This window comes from Haplochromis burtoni, unplaced genomic scaffold, assembly GCF_018398535.1.
Source record: "Haplochromis burtoni strain Fernald_Lab_line unplaced genomic scaffold, NCSU_Asbu1 Contig_140, whole genome shotgun sequence".
NCBI lineage: Eukaryota > Metazoa > Chordata > Actinopteri > Cichliformes > Cichlidae > Haplochromis > Haplochromis burtoni.
In genome coordinates this window covers 389084-410885 of record NW_024582501.1, presented here as the reverse complement: position 1 = coordinate 410885, position 21802 = coordinate 389084, and the positions used below count along the sequence as shown (strand labels likewise).

The following is a 21802-nucleotide window of genomic DNA, read 5'->3' as shown; positions in this document are numbered from 1 at the left end:
TATATATATATATATATAATACAATTATTATTTGTACAATTTTAAAGAGCTTGAAAGTCAGTATTTGTTATGACCGCCATTATTCTTCAACACAGTCTGAACTCTCTTAGGCAAAATTGTAATTTTTTAAAGTAGTCTTCAGGAATTGTTCTACAGGCTTCTTGAATGGTATTTCCAAGTTCTTCTTGAATTTTGGCTTCCTTTGGTTCCATGCTCTCAAGATGATCCCACACTGCTTCTGTAACGTTGAGGTCCGGGCTCTGGGGAGGCCAATCCATAACTAATGGTTTCACTGTGTGGTTTTATATTAATTTATGCTTTTTATGCATTGTGAATGCATTTGGAATTATTTTCAGGCTGAAACATGAATCTGTTGCCAAACAGCTGATATAATACGGTAGATTAAAATGTATCTATTCATAGTTCCAGAGTTCTTTTCACAAGATCCCCAACATCACTGGATGAAATACAGCACCAAACCATTTCAGAGCCTCCGGTGTGTTTTACAGATGGCTGCAGACAGTCACTGTCCGTGATAGGCTGCTATTAACAAAGTGCCTAAAGACACAATTTAAAATTGCTCCTTTCCTAAGCTGTCTGTATGTGTAGACACAACACATCCATTTAGTTAGATGCCTTTTTATGTTTGAATGGGTCATAAGTGCGTTGCTTAACAAAAAAAAACAAAAAAAAAAACTTTGTAATGCTCAGGTACAAGGAGCAGACTGTGTGATGTATTCTTAAAAGGGAGGACAGCATATGTCAAAGGGAAAGTATAGATGGCTTTATTAAAAAGACAAGGTTGTTTGAATACATAAGGAGGATTTGTCTTATCATAACCTAACCTCTCAGTACCTCACTCACAGTTCAATGTTACTGTAGCTGTGGTGCATACAAGCTGGCATGCAATGGCCTTTTGATAACAATGAGTTCCCCTGAAACCAGTTCAGACCTGCCTTTTAATTCAGCCAGCGCTAATCCAATCTCATGTCAGTATAATACAACAGTGACACCCTTGTCTGCTGTGTCTTCTGGTCTAAAAATTAGTTGAAGCACAACCCATGTCCAAAAAAAACAACCTTTAAAAGACCTTCAGAAATCACGGAAGACTATAGCTCAAGACCACTTAAACAATAAAGTCTGTCTTTTTTAAAGCAAATTATAAATAAATGAGGAATGCTTCAGGACTTTTGCGAGTACTGTGTGTTTATAAATGCATTGATCAGTGATTATTATTAACAGGTAGTTAATAATATGCTTAATAACAGAAATGGATTGCTGTATCAAACCATTAAAAAGTGGCCATACTGAATGCTTTCAAAAGCGCACTTCTACTTTGGATTCATAGTGTTTAAAATCGTATTATGTATGTATGCATGTATATGGGGACAAGCCAGTGCACTGTATATTAAAGAGCACCAGTAAAGAGGGTCCCATTCCGCACTGGTCGGAGATTAACAATGATTGCCTCTGGTGCTGTTGGCCAACAAGGAGCCTGTGGAAACTACGGTACTGTTGGCCGAAGACAAAGGAAGAGGAGAGGGGGAGGCGACAAGAGAGGAGGGAAGTTAGAAGTGAAGAGCTGAGAGTAGGTGTAAGCTATAGCTGGTAAACAGAGAGTACTAGCTGATATGATGGCAAAGACAAAGGTAGTTATACTGATACTTCTTGTAGAAATGCCATGCAGGAGGAAAAGTGGAAGAGCACAGATAAATGGATGTAGTGAGGGAGGACATGCAGAGGATTGGTGTGACAGAGGAGGCTAAGAATAGGTGGAGATGGAGGCAGATGATCCACTATGGCAACCACTAAAGCAAGCAGCCAAGAAAAAAAATATAAGGAAAAATAAAAGTAGCTTATGGAGTCTGAGTTGTACTTTATGTTTTCATTTGTAATTGTGGACATGTAGGTCATCTCTATCCACTAGGGGGTACTGCAGTACCTTCAGCGCCACCACTTTCCAGCAAAAAGACTCAACACTGGCCAATTACACAATCTTATACCTGCGGATTTCTTCTCACGTTGAGATCCGGGAATCATTTCTCACTAATATCTTTCATTTTAATCATTCAAATTTAGCGTTAATCACTAAAATGCCTGGTAGTGCTTAGGTTAGCTGTACACCATGATTTTAATTATTTGCTCTGTAATTAATATTTCTGTATACAAAAATCACCATTATTGTCATTATCCTGATTATATTGTCACTTGGGTATAACAGATGCATGATTATGGGACACGGCATGAGATGAAGGTTTTATTCAAACAGTAGCTCCAAAGCAGAGCGTAAATCCCCTTAGTTTAGAGTTTCTGGACGATATTTTGCAGAGGTATGACAGGCCTGCAGTGTGCTCAACACATCCGACACGCCCAAATGGCTTTCCATCTGCTACAGCTGGATCTATTCTTAAAGGGGAGGGCAGTATATGGCAAAGTGAGTCCAGTCGGCCTTATAGGAAAGAGAAGGTTGTTTTATATATATATATATATATATATAGGTAGGATTCATTCTAGCTTAACCTGTCAGTAGCTCACGGTTAATTTTCTCTGTAACTGTGGTGCATAGCGGCTGCGAAGCAACGGCCTTTGGACAGTAGAGAGTTCCCCTTAAAGCAGTCAAGACCTGCCCTTTAATTCAGCCAGCTCTTCTGCCATGTACACACTGTCGGCATAATACAACAGCGGGACCCTCGGCTACTACATCCCCCAGTCTCCTTCTCCTGTCCGCCCTGGCCTCTAGGAGTTACTCGCCCCTGCCATGCACCGGGTCACCTCGCTACTGCTTACCTTGCTGTTCGTTCTCCTGCCGGGCCGGAGCTGGGGCTATTTCCCCGAGGAGCGCTGGAGCCCCGAGTCTCCGATCCTCGCTCCCCGGGTCGTTATCGCGCTGGTCTGTCGCAACTCGGCGCACTCTCTGCCGCTGTTCCTCGGAACCATCGAGCGCCTGAACTACCCGAAGGACCGCATTGCGCTGTGGTGAGTGTCATCAGTGTGTCGTGTCAACATATTAAAGTAACTAGCTGACTAAAGTACAACAAAATGGGATTCACTGTAAGCTCTCAGTGGCGCACGAGAGACACGTCGAGCCCGGGTTTAAATTATAGAGGAAAACTCTGCGTGCATTTGCGCGTGCGCTTGTGAGATTCGATCAGATGGGGGCGCTGTGTTCTAAAGCTGTGGGAACACATATGCAGCGTGGGCTTTATCTTTGTAAATGACACCAGTGATGAAATGAGTGCAACTGGGAGCAGCGTGGCTTCCCCTACTGTGTGGACCTGAGCTGGCAGAGCAGGGAGGGCGAACTCCGCCTGCAGAGTCAAGCCCAGGAAAAGTTCCATTCAGTCACGGAGCTTCTCTTACATAGTCCCGCTCTTTCTCCCCTATCCCTCCCCTTTCTTTCCCCTCCCTCTTCCCCTTCATCATCGTCGTCTCCCAAAGTCGTCTGGAAACAAAACTAGTATTTAAAACAATTTTGAATACATCTTTTACAATGCGACCAGACACAATAGACTGTGAATGTGAGCCCGTGTATTAAAACGCCTCCGCAGGACTTATCTTCTTTTACCTTAAGGCTGTTTTTTTTCTGTTGCTACCCAGCCCCCCTCCTTCTAGATTTTTCCTGTCTCCAGCTCTGCTAACTTCCTGTGATCCCCTGCTAGTATATCTGTTCTTGAAAATTGAGAGATTCTTTTAAATTTTTCATCAGCATTCACACCTGACAGGTTAGATTATATCCTAGTTGGCAATCCAGTGGTCTAATGAAGGAAAATGAGGGGCTAAACGCCTCTAGCAGAGTTGCGTTTAATGTGACAGCAGGAAGGGGAATTAAAACTAAACATCAGTCACTCCTGTGAAATGGCTGCTTGATCAGAGGATGCCGTGCTTCATTTAAATGCTGAATTGAAACTTTTTCCATCAGACCCAGAACGAGGGATTCAAGTGTCCGTGTGCCTCTTCAAACAAACCAACCTGGATGTTGAGCTTCTTTTCTTGTGTCTGAGCCAGATATTTGTGCCTGATTTTAACCATGCCCATGTGGCAGCCAGTTTTCAGCGGGCTCGCTTTGATATACAACATAGCTCATCTCTCCGTGGAAGAGCTGATATAAAAAGTTTTGAAATGCAGTGTGAAAGATATATTCTGAGCTGCTGGCTTGCCACCTGTCGATGTCTGCAGTTATCAACGTGACAGGTTAAGATGAAATACTTGGCAAACGGCCACACACACACACAACCACACACACACACACACTGGTGAGTGTGTGTGCTCTGCAGGGACATGCAGTGGGGATGTTATCATCAAGCCATAAATCATCTTCCTCCTCCTGCCTTTTTTCCCCTAGCACTCTCATATCCGTTAGGCATGGCTGCAATCGCACATATTTATTTTTCACAAACCCTTTTTAATTCACTACCTCTGGCCATTCAGAACTTCACAGCTGTCAGAAATTTGTGTCCAACAGAGAGAAAAGAAGTAGACACATGCAGAGAGAGAGAGCGTGGGAGAAGAAGATAGATTGGTTAGCTGGTCACATGTAGGTGCTGAGATGACACTGCTGTGTTAAAAACGCCACAGACAGATGGGAAGGCTAACATCAGCAGCACGTTGACTGACGCTCATTACATGACAGGGTTGGAGTTAAATCCATTTCTGCCGTGTTACACATTCTTTCCCTCTTTCACGCTCCGTCTGTGTTTCTGTCTTTGTCTCTGCCCCTCCCTGACACACTTAGATTTGTTATGATAGCACAGAGAGCAGCTGAATGCCACCCTCCCCTTCTGTGGCTCTATTGTCTGCCTTTCTTTCCCCGTCCACACCTGATACTAGTGATGTGACGCTTTGAACCTCAAATGACAGCAAGGCCATAAAAAGGATTATGAGAGCATTCAAAAAGTTCAGCAACTGAGCGTATGAAAATCAAAAGCTGATTTACATTTGCTTGTTATCTTCTTCAAGGTCACATCCTTTTGTAGCCCTGCACTGCTTCCAGCAGCGCTGGGAGTCTCATTTTGAGCACTAGTAGGAGTGTAGCTGTTAATTCACTGTGGAGCTTGAACTTGGATATAGAGAAAATGTCAACTTTGATGTCAAAGATTTTATCAGTCAGCATCATCGCTGGTGCTGAGAGTTCTGTCTCTTGCTAAGACCCAAAAGTGTTCAGCAGAGGATCCTGCTGTTTCCAATCCCCCAAAATGTCCATTAGACGAGCAGCACAGCCAGGAGCATGTTTGTTTTCTTTAGGGTTAGTTTTTTTCTCTTTTTGGGTTTATGCACTGTGAATTTGTCCTCCAGGTTCAGACTATCAATGTCCTAAAGTGTCTTAGGTTGCCAATAAACTGCACTCTTTAAATATCAACATATTCATTGCCAAGTTTTTCTTTGAACATTTCACTCATGTTCAGCTTAGTCTTTGTGTCATTTTCATTTTGTTTATTGAGCCACTTAACACTGACCCAGTAATAAAACAGACACCCAACTCAAGTGTTGAACCAGCGTCGTGTCTAAACATAACAGACAATTTAGCAAATATTTCATTTAAATTTAGACATTTTGTTACTAGTAGCCTGTCGCAAAAAACACGTCATTTCTTTAGTTGAATGTATGAAAAATAACATTTTTTTTTATCAAGAAGGTCAAAACAGTGTCTTAAAGACATAACCCTAACAAATGTGAACAAATCCAGGAAAGACCTAACACAGGACCTGAGACACATCTGAAAATTAGTGGCAACAGGTGTTATTAACTGATGAATCCAAATTTGAAAAATTTAGTCAACAGACAGGTACAACAGTGACTGTCTACATCCATTTGTAAAACACGATTTAGTGCAGCATTTCGCCCTGTGCTAGCGGACAGTTTCATTTTCAGTCTGACAGTGATCTTAAAAACACTGCCAATGCAGTAAAAGCATACTTAGATAAAAAACACACACAATAAAAAACTTTGAGTCATGGATTGGCCTCCCCAGAGTCCAAACCTCAAAGTTATTAATGCGGTGTGGGATCACTTTGATAGAGAATGGAATAAAAGGCAACACGTTCGGGGCATTCAAAGAAGATCAGAGTGTCCTTTAAGAAGCCTGAAGAATTATTTCTAAAGCCTACTTACAGAAATCACAAGGCAGTCACATAAAGGCAGTCAGGTACAGGACAGAATAAGCAGTAAAGGACCAAAGTGGAATGTGTGCAATAAAGGACCATTCTAATTATGCTAAAGACATGCAATCCAACCTTTTAACTTAGACTGTAACTGAAATCTGCATTGGTGAATGCATGTCAGGGATGAGAATAGAGAAAAGAACCCCCGTGTCATCAGCTGAAAGAATGCCAGGCTGCAGCACATGAAAATTGACCTTGCTTTATATTAACATGTATTACTAATATTTATTATATACATTACTTATACATTAATTTTAGGTTCCAACACAAGCCTCTGAAGGTTTGTGACCATGGATAAAAAACCTTCAGAGGCTTATGCAATGACTTTGAGCTAACCACCCAAATATTCTCATACATCTTAGCTCTGTGGGCTGTTTCAGCATTTTTCAGCTTGTTTCGTTTCCTTCAGAGTTCTAGTTGCTTTGTTTCGCAAGACAAAGTTTGTGATTAACCAGTACACAGCACAGACAGTACGAAACACGTGGCCATTGTATCAGCCCACTGGTTGTTGACTCTGTATTTTGAGGCCTCAGTGTTGGTGTTTCAGCCACTTACATGTTGTTATTGTTATCTTGAAACTGTCATATGTGGATAAAAAGGTTGAATCCCAATTTATCAGCTAAAGCTAGTTAGCAAGATGCATTAATAAACTGTAGGTGCAAAACACAGAAACAGGTATCAGCTAATTTAATGATGCTAAATCTTTCCTCACCAGGACTAGAACACCTAGTCCTTTATCTCTAGAATGAATGCTGAACTCGATCCAACTCTGTTGAATGTTTAACAAGGTTTAGTTTGCTAACACCATAATAGCATTATAAGGTTTGTTGGGGCTTTACCTTACAATAAAAAATTATTGTTGCCATATAAATAGATGGTGGATAATTAAATCTAAAATGACTTGAATTTTAAGGCTGAAATATTTTCTACAGTTGATTGATATTTGAAATTTTCACCTAGTTATTAAATGGCTTTATTCCAGTCAAGACATGTTGATCTACTGATGCTCATTTCTGTATGATTTTGGAATATTAAAATGTTGAGTTTGTGCACCGGCAAGTGTTGCAAACTATTTGAACTTTATTACTTAATGCACAAAACATTTCCCACTTGATTTTTGGAAACAACTCACAATCCTGATTGGAAAACAACCGATAATCAATCTATAATCCTCTCTACCACCTCCATACTTCAGTGTATAAAACTGAACAGGATCATTCTTCTTCCAAAAGCAGAAGCTTTGTGTAACTATTTATGCAGAGACAGTAGCTGACTGCAGTAAATGAGACAGAACAGAAGAGAAAACAACAGGGCTCCTGCTGAGAAAATGCTGTTTGAGTGGCAGAATAATAAATGCTGCCGAATATTAATAAATAAAAGTACATCATGTACAGGGATTACTGTGGTTGTTTGAAATGTAGTCAGTGACCCAATAAAACAGAATTTTATAGCGACACCGACCAAAAATAGTTTTCCTAGGATTCACAGCCTTGTCTTATTAATGCTAGGACTGGGACCAATGCTATTCCAGCATGTCTCTAATAGGCTGTATATTGTAATAATAAATTTCACACATAATGATACATGTTCATCTCCCTTTAAGCCAAATTAAGTCTTAATACTTGTTGGTACCAGCAGAACTGTTCTTTACTCAGAGTTCGCTCTCTCCTGTCATCACTCCCACAGGGTGGCGACAGACCACAACATAGATAACACTACAGCCATCCTAAGAGAGTGGCTCATCAAGGTCCAGAGTTATTACCACTATGTGGAGTGGAGACCCGAAGATGAACCCAGGTACGTGCGTGCCCATTTGTGACAATGGGTCTCTGTGCGTGTTTGTGTGTGCGTGGTGTGCACATTACTTAATGCGTCTGTCTTTGCATGCCTCAGTGCCTTTGAAGATGAGGTGGGGCCCAAGCACTGGAATAATCTCCGTTATGAACATGTAATGAAGCTCCGTCAGGCAGCGCTGGACACTGCCCGTGAGATATGGGCAGACTATCTTCTGGTATGCTATCATCCACTCTGCAGCTCTACAACTATGTGCTCTCAGCTCGGTGAATAAGGCGATATCTGTGGAAATTACAATACGCTGATTCATGACACTCCACTCTCTTAACAGCCACTCATCCACATTATCTACAAATGCTTATATCTCTTCAGAGAACTGAGGTAAAAAATTCAAAATATGCAAATTTCAGGCTGACATTTTTACTAATGCTGTTGTGTCAAGTGTTAAATTCTTTATAGTTTTAAAACCCTAGTTCAGGGAAGAACAGTGCTTTTGCACTTGTAAACAACTACAGCTCCGTGTAGCTGGTAACTAAAGGCTGAATGGCAAACTGCCAGAAATGAGCTTGTTTTGTTTTGTTTTTTTGCTGTTTTGTTAGAGTTGTTTCGATTCGACAATGCAAAAGGACACAAGAAGTTAGGTTTTCAGTGTATTATACAATTTTATTGTTTTAAACCATTATTATTTAGAACTCTTGCGTGCTAATACCTGTGTACAAGTAAACTTGTGGCCAGTTAGCCAGTACTTTGAGATAGGACTGTTTTACATCATTCCTTCATATATTAGGCAAACAGGTAGATATGCATTGATTTTTATTAATATTTGCGATGTAAGTAAGAAATAACAATTTAAAAGATTTTCCACTAATTCCTACCATGTAGTTTTACATACAGTCATGTGAAAAAGAGAGTTTTCATAGGACTCTGTGCAAAGTTGCATAAACCACAAGAGTTTTGGAACAATAAGTGGAGATGTTTGACCATAATGCATAGGTTGTCTAAAACCAAACACAGCATCAGCACAAACACCTCATACCAACTGCCAAGCATGGTGGTGGTGGGATGATTATTACGGCTTTTTTTGCACTGAGTTGATGGTATAAATGGTAAATGGCCTGTATTTTTATAGCGCTTTACTAGTCCCTAAGGACCCCAAAACGCTTTACACAACCAGTCATCCAACCATTCACACACTGGTGATGGCAAGCTACATTGTAGCCACAGCCACCCTGGGGCGCACTGACAGAGGACACTGGCACCACCAGTAGGCAACGGGTGAAGTGTCTTGCCCAAGGACACAACGGTGAGACTGTCCAAGCCGGGGCTCAAACCGGCAACCTTCCGATTACAAGGCGAACTCCCAACTCTTGAGCCACGATCACTATGCTAGAGGCTGTCTGACAGCTAAAGCTTGACCCAAATTGCGTCTTGTTACATGACAGTAATGCAAAGCGCAGCAGCAAATCTATTACAAAAAGAAAAGTGGTTGAAAAAGCCCAGACCTCAACCTAATTGAAATGCTGTGGCACGACCTTAAGCGAGGCGTGAATAAACAAATGTCCTCGAACCTGAAGCAACGTTGTAAAGAAGAGTGGGCCAGAATTTCTTTAAACAGAAAAACAATTACTCCAAGGCTGCTAAAGATGGTTCTGCAAGCTGTTGAATGAATCATGGGATGTACTGCATAGAGTCCTGAGAAAACTTTCTTTTTAAACTAACTACATTTATGCTACATTTCTAGCACAAGTTCCTGTGACTTATTGGGACAAACACTGGCCAAGGCCAAGGCACATATGGTTGGCAAATTATAGGAAAACGCTGAATGCTCTGTAGGGGTCTGGTGGTTCTGTTAAGCTGTGGTGTATATTCCTGCTCGCATGGATTGGGTCCAGCTGTCACAATAGAGGAAAGTGAAAATGGTAATCGGTACAAAGTTGCACAGTAATCACCTTTATCTTGTTAATAAACACTTGGTCTCTCTCATAGCAAAAATACCCCCATTCACAAAGCACAAGGAGCCGTAGAATAGCTTGATGAGTATGAAAATGATGTGAACCATATGCACACAGTAATTAGAAGATTTTAGACCCATATGTTTAACAGCACTCTTTGCTACCATCATCCGAAGACCAAACGAGGGAATATCCTTCAGAGGAATTACGCTTTGTCCCTTCAGTAGAATTTTAGAGACTTGGAAAATCAATGCCTAATGTAAGTGTACTGAAGGTGCGTGTGCAAAAAGCCAATATCAGAGGATACATTTTATGCTGAAGACATACACACACACATAGTTGTCTGGGAGCACTTGTTGGAGCGCATCTGTTGTCGTTGTTGAGATGTAATGAGGCAAAGACTTTGGCACTGAACAAAAAACAGAAAACAACAAAAAATGTTCCCTGAAAATCAATTCAGAACAGAAACTCAGTAAAAATGAGCCTACAGCAAATACTAGTGCAGTCTGTTTGTAAGGGTTTTATAAAAAATTACGTGCTTCGAGGTGAAAAGGTCTAAGAAGGAGCGGCCTATGCTTGCAGTGTCTAATGATCAAGCCATGTTGCCGTGGCTCAGTCAATTATTGTGAAGCAATGGCTGACATTTTGGGTGCTTACATGTGTACCTTTGTGTGCGATAGTCAATACTGTGCCCTTCTCGTCTGTCCGCAGGTGGCCGACTGTGACAATCTGCTCACCAATCAGGATGTGTTGTGGAAGCTGATGAGGGAAAACAAGACCATTGTAGCTCCCATGTTGGAGTCCAGAGCTGCATACTCCAACTTCTGGTGCGGCATGACCTCACAGGTACTGCAGATTTCTTTTGAGCTGCTATCCATTTACACCCCATTTAAATTTTGGCTATGTGGTATCTCACATCCTATGCATTCTGTTAGCAGTTTGGATGTGTGAATAACGTATTAATTTGTGACAACCAGATGGCAAAGAACAGTCTAAAATGCAATAAGCACAATAGCACAATAAGAGTATTTAGAAAATGCTATTATCCACCGACTCGAAATGATAAACCGCAAGATGGTGCATCTCTTGGATGTTTTTTTTTCCTTTTTCTGTGCATCGTTAAATTTATAACACTTAATTAAGTTTCTGCTAGCTTCAGGTTTTAATCACAGTGACACAAAGAAAAGAGACTGCAAAGATTATTCATCATCTTTAAAGCCTTAAATTGATGCAAAATTAAGATCTTAACTTTTTGAGAAATTGCTGCTACGTCTCTAAATCCATTTTTCAAATGTCTTCAGATGATAGATAAGATTTATGTGTCATTTTCTTATGCTTGGGAGGATGGAGAACCTAAGCCAGGGGGTCAGTTGCTTGAAAGGAAATAGTGTTTTATACTTTTCTTCTAATTTTCCGCTTAGTTTTTGTCCAACAAATTCTTTGCTTTTTAAAAAATGAATGCTGTACTTCCAGAACGTGTTTTTTAAGCCTTTTTGTAAATGCAAGAGCTTAAATTTAATCAAAGTGGCCTTAAAAAGCTATTAGATTTAGCGTCCTTCAATCGGAATATTCCTTGTTATCAAGGTTAGTCTCTTTATAACGTGTCTTAAAAACCTCTTTTTATATCCTGGATGAATAATGAAATCCACTATTTAGTTTTTTGGCTACTGATAGTCTGTAAAATTTTAATATTTCTGCTGTGGAAAAGAAAAACACATTTCCTGCCGTCCTCCAAACACTGAAAAATAATCTAGGAGAACATTTACAGAGTGTTTTTTTTCATGTGCTTCAGGAAATTATATTTGTACAATACCTAACTTTAGAAACACTGTAAATTAACCAATTTGAAGGTGTGGTAGAGTCTTTATTATTACCAGCGTAGTGAATGGAGTGTGTTTGATGTGTAGGTGCTATATACTGTTTGTTAGGTACACCTGCAGCAGCTCGCTGGATAAAAATGCTTGTTGATGTCAAAGCTCAGAGGAGGATGGTCAGACTGCTTTAAGCCGATAGGAACGGACTCAAATAACAACCCATTACAAAGAAACCAAAGTTTGCAGAAGAACATATTTGAACATACATCATGTTGAACTTTGAAGCTGTTGAAAGTGATGCTGCTGTCAGATAAGATCCCTTTTTACCAGGGGTCTCAAACTCCAGTCCTCGAGGGCCGGTTTCCTGAAACTTTTCCATGTGTCCCTGTTGCAACACACCTGAATACAATTTATAGGTCATTAGTAAGACTATAGAACTTGATTGCATGCTGAGGTGGTATTTCAGCCATGAGTGAATGAACATCGTGCAATAAAATTACTTTTAGAAGTACATTTTTTCAAACACTTACATTTACTGAAATTTAAGGGTTAAGGGTTGCCACTTCAGCATGCAATCAAGTTCTATACTCTTGCTAATGACCTTCTAATTTTATTCAAGCGTGTTGCAACAGGGACAGTTTGAGGACACCGGCCCTCGAGGATTGGAGTTCGAGACCCCTGCTTTATATCCACAGTGGTCCATGAGCTCCAAATGAGCTCCACAGTCATCAGATCTCAATCATCTTTGGGAACAAGAGATTTGTGCCAATGTGTGATGCTATTGTGTCAACATAGATCGGAGTCTTAGAGGAATGTTTCCCGCTCTGTGTTGAATTTATGCCATGGACAATTAAGGTGGCTGTGGAGGCAAAAGGGGGCCCAATCCTGCCCTAGCAAGGTGTACCTAACAAAGTGGCTGTCGACTGTATATGCCGTGGAATTCCTTAGGAAATTAAAAGTTTTGCTTTGTCTGGTGAAGTAATATTACCATATATAATATTTAACATAACATGCTGGTACACAGACAGCATAAACAGTCATTTTTTTAATTTGTTCTTTCGCCACTTGCTACCACTTGCTTCACCAGACGCCACTGCTGTCTCTGTTTATTCAAATGAGTAAATATATACCTCTATTTATTTATTTATTTATTTATTACCCAAAGTAAATTGTTTTGAATTGAATTGAAACATGTTTCCCTGAGTATGCAGACACTGCTGCCATGATTTTGACAGCATATCTGATTCATCACACAAGCTGTCAGTGATCTATTCCTGTCTTGGCAGGACGCCTTTCAGAACTCATCTTTGTTTCTTTTCAGATCAGAATAGACATGAGGACGCTGACTGTCCTCTAGACAAAATAAACCATCTTCAGCCAACAGTCTGATTCCTCTAAAGAACATTTCCTTCAGTACAGTTAATAGGCCTGTTGCCAGAAGGCAATCAGTCAATGTCTTTTCCATGTCAGCGCAACCCAGAATTTCAAGATTTGCTCTTAGAAAATGTCTTTTGTCAAAAATTAAAAAAATATGTCGATATTTCAACCTCCTACGAAGTGCTACAGGCATTCAGAAACTTCAAATCCCAGTCCTTCAGTTCAGGTTCTTGCTCACCTTATAAATTGGACACAGCTGAGAGCTGTTTGTAACTATAGCACACAGTGTTTCTGCACTTCCTGCAGGGTTACTACAGGCGCACACCAGCTTATATGCCCATCCGCAGGCAGGAGCGTCGTGGCTGTTTTCCTGTACCAATGGTCCACTCTACCTACTTGATGGACCTTAGAAAAGAGGCCTCCCGTCAGCTGGCCTTTTATCCACCACACCCAGAATACAGTTGGGCCCTGGATGATGTCATTGTCTTTGCCTATTCAGCGCGCATGGCAGGTGAGTTAAAGGCAATAGAGCTGGAGTTTTTATGTGGTAGGTCCATTAAAGTTCTCAAAAAAGAAAGTGTAAGCTTGTTTTTCATCTCTTGCCTACAGATGTGCAGATGTATATATGCAACAAGGAGACTTATGGGCATTTCCCGGTGCCAATGCGTTCTCATGCTACCTTGCAGGATGAGGCAGAGAGCTTTTTGCATACTCACCTTGAAGTCATGGGTGAGTCAAAAGATCAAAGCGCTCAGAAATGCAGAAGTGATTTGTTTGTGTTTACTCGTTGGGTGCAAGTTTTCTTGTGATTAAGGCAAATAAAGTTGTTTATGTCTCAGAAGTCTTTAAGCTAGTTATATTCAAACGGATTGATCTGTTGGTACTCAAGACATCTTTCACTTGCCTCGTCTGGTCTGTAGCATTGAGTTGCATTTAAAAAATTTTCCATCAAAACCAAATCCTCACGCCAGCCAACTGTCGTCTTTTGCTGTTCCCTCAGTAACAAAATAAATGCACTGAGTTAGAGCGGTGTGACCTTCTACCAAAGCAGTGCCATATGCTGTATAACTCTTGACAAATGAGCATGGTAGGCATGATGATATGGTCATCTCAGACACGCAGCTCAGAGTACAGTACCATCTGTTTGTGAGGGGTAGCCAAACAGGAAAGTTTAAAGGGAAGGATGGCTGTAAGGGAGAAGAGCTAAGAGGCATGTTTCAGAAAGAGAATAAAAGCACAGTATACGCTAGATATGAATTATTCTTAACTCATGAAAAGCTACTCCAGCATGATCTCAGAGTAAAAATATAGAGTTGAGAATGAATAAAATATGTAAGTATCACTTTTTAGAAAAAGAAAGACAAACCACACAACAAATACTAATACAAGATAATAATAACCTGATTATAACACGGTTTTAATACTTACCAGTATCTTGCAAAATACTACATCAAAGGAAATCAAAGGAAAACATAAACTGTAGGTTTTTTCCAGCGTTCATAGGGGAATCCCTCACAACTATCTTGTGGACCCCTGCTGTTCCCTAAACCACATTATGGGAACTCCTGTTCTAACACATTACTCATTCTCTTTTTTCCCCTCCTCCTTTTTTCTTTGACAGTAAAAAATCCACCATTGGAGCCCTCCAGCTTCCTGTCTCTTCCTCCCAAGCAGCCTAACAAGATAGGCTTTGATGAGGTATACATGCACACACTCGTTCACTCTCTCACACACATAAATACGTGCACAGTAATCTAGACGTGTGTGTTTTGCATCTGCGTGCACCCAGGTGTTTATGATAAATCTGGTGCGGAGAGCTGACCGTCGTGAGCGAATGCTGAGAACTCTGTACGAGCAGGAGATCAGCTGTAAGGTTGTTGCTGCTGTGGATGGCAAGTACGTTTCTCATTTTCTTCCTCCCCCACCGCTTGTGTCTTCCTGATTTGTGCCTCTGCAACATGCAGTGTAAATTGATGTAGTGAGCCCGGGCTGAGACAAACAACCAGGTGAAAAGCAGCTGGTCGCTTGCTCTTATTTCTAGATTCCCTGAGCCACATACTTTTTGCTTATTTATGTCTCTAACCTTTGCGTGGGCTGTCCAAAAGTTAGGCTGTTATTCAGTTATTCGTAATTGATTTGTTTCTGCAGTCAGTCCTGATACCTGTATGGTTTACGAATATATTTGTGTTGTACATGTTTATTCACTGTTTCATTTGAGTATCGATTCCATATTAAATCTCAATGTCCATCTCTTTCTCTCAGAGCTCTGAACAAGTCTGATATAGAGTCTATGGGGCTTAAGATGCTGCCAGGATACAAAGACCCTTATCACGGTCGACCTCTAACCAAGGGTGAACTGGGTTGTTTCTTGTCTCATTACAACATCTGGAAGGAGGTGAGACTCTTGAGCTGTCCTAAGGCAATTATGTCTACCTGCACATCTTAGATAAGGTTTATTGTTAAAAACACAGTAATTGAGATTGCGTGAGGAAAGGTGGCTTGAGCGGCAAATAAACTTGTCTTCTATATGTTTCAATGAGAGCGCTGCTTTTTTTTGGACAAATTTGTACATCTTATTATTATTATTTTCATGATGAAAATATACTTGCTGTAATAAAAAGTGCAAGGAAAGAGAGAGGAATTACAAGCGAGGGTTAGGGGCAAAAACCCGGCATGCATCTACTCAAGGGCGTTGCAGTGCATGTAATCTCTATGAACTGCTATCTGCATGTGATTATGTAGGATGTATAAGCAAAGAAAAGGAGACTGGTAGCTTTCTCCAATTACAGTTCTCTTGTTGTCCAGCCTCTGTTTACCAATCATATTTGAATAGACTTTGATTGCATGCATTTAAACAGTCCACATGAAGAGCAATTAAGGGACTGTATTCACCAAAATGCAGTTGCAAAACCAGTGACTTATTGCATTTTCATGAGCCTTTTTCATTGTATCTGTATTTGCAAACAATAACCGGGAAGTCAAAAAGCGGATATCCACTATCTGGATATCCTGGCTACACTGGAGGCCATCAAAAATAGTTAGGTTACAATTTGGGAACCAATGTCGTGTGTGCCCAGTCTACATGGTCAACTGGTAGTTTTCATAAAGAATCTTTATAAAAGACTTCATAGTTTAGCTGCACTGTTTGTCAGGAAAAAGCTCAGTCAGTATTGTAATTAAACCAGCTGTATTCAGCCTCTCCTGTTATTTTGGGAGAATGAACAAACACACAGGCTTTTATGTGTAATTATAGAAAATTAGCCATTTGTAATCATTTTGTACGAAGGACCCATAAAGGTCAAAAAGGATTTAACAAACGTTACACTAAATCCACCTAAGTACATGATGGATTTTATGCACAGGCTCACCAATATATTGGCAGCACTGTAATGCTCCATATCCATATGTCTTCGTTCAGATAGTAGACCGAGGTCTCCAGACTTCTCTGGTCATCGAGGACGACCTCCGCTTTGAAGTATTCTTCAAACGTCGCCTTCAGGCACTGCTGCAGGAAGTGACATCACACAAGCTGGACTGGGATCTCATGTGAGTGATGCTTCAGCGAACTGAGGAAATACACAGTGTAGTAAACAGAGAGGATTATCATCTCCATCATCCTCTTACAGTGAAATCCAACCATCTGTCACACGATATCTCAGACGCCACCAGTCAGATGCTGAGAACACTTGTGGGAATAATCCAGTGCAGCATCCCACTCCTGAGCACCATCCTACGGCATTTTCATTGAAACTATCCGAAATAAGAGCTGTTCGGGAGACTCATCTAGACATGACCTTCAAATATTGCAGCAAAGTCTGCTTGAGCTGAGCTGCAACTATATTTAGTATTTCTAAAAGCCCGATTGTATATTTTTATATTCGTATTTTTTTTTCTTATGAATTCAACAGCTGAGGAGGAATTGATTGAATTTTCTTGCTGCTGGGTTCTTTGTCATAGTGGCAGCAGAGACTCATTGATATCTCATTAAGAGTTTCCGCTATGCCAGTGTGAAAAAATGTTGTTAAAACACAAACATTTATTCCAATCACATTATTAAGTGGAAATTATCAATCGAACTCCAATATTGCTATGTGGAGTTATTTTTAAGCTATAATTGCACAAACGTTGTAATTGATGCATTTGCTACTGTCTGGCAAGAGAAAAGGATGTGGGTCCCATTCTGCCTACTTACTTGTGTCCATTTGCAATTTCACCGTGGATATCCAGTATCACCAGTGCACATCTTCACTAGGTTTGGGCGACTGGACGAATATATCGACTATCGATGATAGGCTGAGCCCATCGGTGATCGTTTTTATAAGGGCGATTTATTTATTTATTTGCCCATAAGTAAGTTTGCTAATAATAATGGAGCTAATAGAAGCAGTCAACAGAAAATAATAATAATAGCGCTGTTTTAACAGCATCCTCTTTCATCTGCGAGCAAATGCACCCACCTCAGAATACGCCCAAATGCTTGTTGATGGAGCTGCAGAAGCTGGTGATAGCCTAGGATGGTGGACACGTACATGCTCATGCAAGTTAGTCGTGTTTGAGTACTTTGCTCGCACTATACGTCTGCACAAGCGGCACACCGCTTTGGTTAGATCCTTAGGTTTACCTCTTTCATCCCAAATGAGCAACTTTATATTTTATTTTAGTGTTGTCAGCATTAACGCACCGTCATCACAACTATCGCGATTAAGAATGAACCCATCTGGAGTCAAAATCCCTGAAATGTCTCTGTCAACGCATTTCGGGCAGTTTGTCCAAAGTTTGTTCATTCTGCGCTCTAGATGGGTTGAGCACATTAAAAATTTTGATCGTGATGACCACGTTAACGCTGTCATCCCTTATTTTTTGGGCAAATTAGTTCGTCCATGTTTGGACTTCTTCTGTGTTGTAACCACGTGCATGACTACATTGCTTCGCCCATCAAAAAGTCTGCACATGCGCACATGTATCGCCCATCGCCGATTATTGGACTGACAATTGCCAGTTGGAAAATTTTTACATATTGCCCAACCCTAATCTTCACTGTTGATGAGAGTTTCCCAGCAAGTGTCCAAGCCCCAAGAAGGCGCATCAGGGCAGGAGTAGTTCTCAAGGTTTTGCGTTGTGTACTTTTCCTCCACAGTTAGACCATCACTGCAGAAATTTACATTAATGTTCTGAAGCATCACAGAGGGAAGTGTGCCTCCTCACAGTGGGTTTTAAAACAAATTGAAACAATATTCATCTGTGTGCTGATTCTTAGTTGCTAATTAAAATATAAGTTCACTTAGTTAATTCAAGAGGATAAAACTAAAAGGGTCATATTCAAATCTGATGCCTACCATCTCTTCCATCTGGATTCAGCATAGTTGTTAAGACAGTAGAGTAGATTTACTGTTATTAGCTGTCATTTCAAATCTGTGATCTGTGCCTCTTATATGTGAACAACTCTTGCAGTTATATTGGGCGGAAACGAATGCAGGTGGACCATCCAGAGAAGTCGTTACCAAACATCCACAATCTGGTGGAGGCCGACTATTCCTACTGGACTCTTGGCTACATGTTGTCGTTACAAGGAGCCAAGAAGCTCCTCGGTGCAGATCCTCTAAGGAAGATGCTGCCTGTTGACGAGTTCCTTCCTGTCATGTACAACAAACATCCAGTGTAAGTATAACCCATCTGCTCTCCACGTGTTCTCTTTGTTCCTGTTATCTGCCTCCTCTTTGTGATTTCTTTTCTGTGGCGCTCTTGTAAATCTAATCACATCCCCGCTTGTCTCGCTCATCAGATCAGAGTACATGGACCACTTTGAGCGTCGGGACCTGCGTGCATTTTCTGCTGAGCCGCTTCTGGTGTATCCGACCCATTACACAGGAGACCCGGGCTACATCAGTGACACGGAAACATCAGTAGTCTGGGACAACGAGTCAGTCAGGACCGACTGGGACCGAGCCAAGTCCAGGAAAACTCAGGAGCAAGAAGAGCTGAGTTTCGAAGCCCAAAACTCTGACGTATTGCAATCTGAACTGGAGAACTGGAGCGCACGGGACGAGCTGTGATGAAGGAGGGAAGATTTGAGGAGGAGTTAGAGAGAAAGAACTCTGGCATTCAGAGATAAGACTGAGGGAAATAGAGCAAAGCTGTGATAGTGGGAGGAAATAGAAAATATGGAGGGAATCTAACAAAGTGGTGGAATAAAGGAGTCATAGTGGAACAGATGGACAATGGGCTGATGAGGAACAAATTATTTTTCTCTCTTCACTATTGAATCTTTCTCTTGAGAGAGGAGGTTAGATGTAGAGTTAACTCTTGAACAGTCAGCTGTCAGCTTTTGTTTTATTTATTACATCCCATAGACGGCCCTTGTCCACCGCTGGTCTCTTAATAGTTTTTAACATGAGAATTTCACATGCAGTTTTGCATGTCTCCAAAAAACACTCCAGTAATGTTTCAACTGTCCAGAGCAATTTCACCAATACTTTCCCTAAATCACAAATTAAAGCTGCAGTATGTTCTGAGTTAAAATGTGACCTCCTAAAGAATAACAAGGTTATATTACGTTTCTTCTTCTACTGTCTAAAATTCTCTCTCTGGAGAAAACAATCACCAAAACATTTCCCAACATGGTTCCCAGCATGTTTGGCCACTTATTAGGGCTGCACGATTAATCGTTAGAAAATCGCGATCTCAATCCATACTTATGTGCGATCTCATTTCCAAATGACAACGATTTTTAAAAACAAACAAACAAACAAAAAAAACCCACGACGACAATTGTACCGCATTTTATCCGGGACGTAATCTGCATGAAAACAAGCGCTCACTCTTCCTGCTCAACAAATGACAAGGGCGGAGCCTTATACCACGTGATACAGAAGCTGTGCCGTGTGATGCTAAAATTAGCAGGGAAAAAACAACGGAGAGCACGTCAGGGATGACGAGAAAGTGACAGGAGAAAATCCGTCCCGGTCAACCACCCAAACACCAATAACGGGAACCTTATACAGCGCTTCCCTATACACGTCGAACTCCCGCAGGCACAAAGAAATTATGGAGGCTATCACTTATCACCTGACCAAAGTTATGGCTCCCATCAACACTGTGCAAAACGAGGGATTTAGGAAAATGATCAACACCCTAGACAAACGCTACACAGTGCCGTCCCCGCAACTATTTTTCTATTGTTGCACTACCTGCTCTATACACGCAGCGTCGAGCAACGGTGGAGACGGAATTTCAAGCAGTACAACATTTTGCGGCAACAACAAAACGTGAGACATTTGTTGTTTTTATGTTTATTTATTGGTTTTATGTTCAGTCTCAACTGTTACGAAGTTGATGTGCAGTTAATAAGTGCAATAAATATTTATACTGGAAAAGAAAATCGTGAGAGAATCGTGATCTCAATTCTAAGCAAAAAAAAATCGTGATTCTCATTTTATGCAAAATCGTGCAGCCCTACCACTTATCCCTCTTCACTGGATGGATCTGTTCCACCAAGACACTTTTGGTCATTCATTAGTTTCAGTTTAACAGCTTTTGGAGTTTAGAAGGAAACCAGTTTAAAATAAACCAGCAAATCTAAAAAAAATAAGAAAAACGATATTAACATATTGATAAATATCGATGATATCGATGTATATAAATTTCCTGTAAATTCACGTCGTGAAACTTCATATTTGTATTGTGATCAAATCCAGGTTGGGAACATAGACTGTATAGGGAAGATGGTGTGGGCCACTGTGACAGAAGAGCATTTTGAATGCTTCAGCTTGGTTTTTTTACGGTTTTCATCCTTTATTGTCTGAATTACTCTAAAATTAACAATAATTACATAATGAAAATCATAAGAAATCAAACTCTGATTGAAACCAGTGAGAAGTAGAAGAACGAGTAGCTCTCTGCTGGCCATTGGGTGGAAAAAATGTCAGTTTAAGATCATTCTCACTGGTTTCCCTTTTCAAACCATGAGGCTACGTTCATCTTTCATATTCAGTCTGTTGCTGGGAATCACCTCTGTTCGCCTTTTCTGACTCTTAATACCTTGATCTTTAATTTAGGCCCAAGCAGCCATTGTTATTTACTACATGTTATGTTTTGGGAGATTAATTTTAGGCTTACTTATTTGTAACTGATGAATGTATCTGTTTTACCTGTTACCAAAGGATTTGTTCACACTTGAATAACAGCAGGATTGATTTTTGTATTTCCTTAGTTCGCAGCTCATATTGCAGTTTTAACCCAGACTTGCAGCTTTGGTTGCATTTTTGTTTGTTAAAACAAATGAATATAGATTTTTTTGTAATACCTCTAAAGTCTTGTCTGTTCTCTGTGTTTTCAAAGTGTGTCTTTTTTGCTTTGTTTTTACCAAAGGATGACTAACGCCTTTGATATGAAAGGATTGGTTGGTTGACATTTTTTCTCCACTGGATTTAAGTTAGGCTGAAACAGGGAAACGCTAGAGCATCAGCACCTCAAAGCTCAGTTAAATGTACATGGAAGCACTGACACGCTGCCGGCTGTGGTTAAAGCTGCAGTGGCTAAAATATCAAAGTATCTGCTTTGCCTCCTTTATTGGCACACTACAGTTTTATTTAAGCACAGACATGAATGTTATTTAATTAGTGCCCACTGGTGTTTGCCTGCCCTGTAACTACATAATGCTAAGCTCTGGTTACAGCAAGCCACCATTACCTCTCCCCATTCATTGTGT

At 40.6% G+C, this 21802-nt stretch overlaps 1 protein-coding gene and 1 long non-coding RNA gene across 2 annotated transcripts in view; one reads left to right on the top strand and one right to left on the bottom strand.

The window, feature by feature from the left end:
- LOC102311819 overlaps window positions 1-2925 on the bottom strand; it is a 5720-nt gene extending 2795 nt beyond the window's left edge. The window contains exon 1 of the long non-coding RNA XR_316341.2: window positions 2788-2925. This is a non-coding gene — a long non-coding RNA (uncharacterized LOC102311819). The remainder of the gene's footprint in view (window positions 1-2787) is intronic.
- colgalt1b (collagen beta(1-O)galactosyltransferase 1b) lies at window positions 2518-19822 on the top strand. The gene is made up of 12 exons (XM_005931343.3): window positions 2518-2976; window positions 7845-7955; window positions 8052-8169; window positions 10616-10750; window positions 13402-13606; window positions 13705-13824; window positions 14717-14793; window positions 14885-14991; window positions 15358-15490; window positions 16514-16641; window positions 18547-18753; window positions 18878-19822. The coding sequence occupies exons 1-12, from the start codon at window positions 2759-2761 to the stop codon at window positions 19146-19148; spliced, it is 1830 nt and encodes a 609-aa protein (XP_005931405.1). The 5' UTR covers window positions 2518-2758; the 3' UTR covers window positions 19149-19822.
- The last annotated feature ends 1980 nt before the right edge of the window (window positions 19823-21802 follow it).

Excerpts from the sequence above, each read along its gene's own strand:
- colgalt1b (XM_005931343.3), top strand. The coding sequence starts at position 2,759 with ATGCACCGGGTCACCTCGCTACTGCTTACCTTGCTGTTCGTTCTCCTG. Across the intron at positions 14,992-15,357 it reads GTTGCTGCTGTGGATGGCAA|AGCTCTGAACAAGTCTGATA; the intron begins GTACGTTTCTCA and ends TCTTTCTCTCAG. Across the intron at positions 16,642-18,546 it reads AAGCTGGACTGGGATCTCAT|TTATATTGGGCGGAAACGAA; the intron begins GTGAGTGATGCT and ends CAACTCTTGCAG.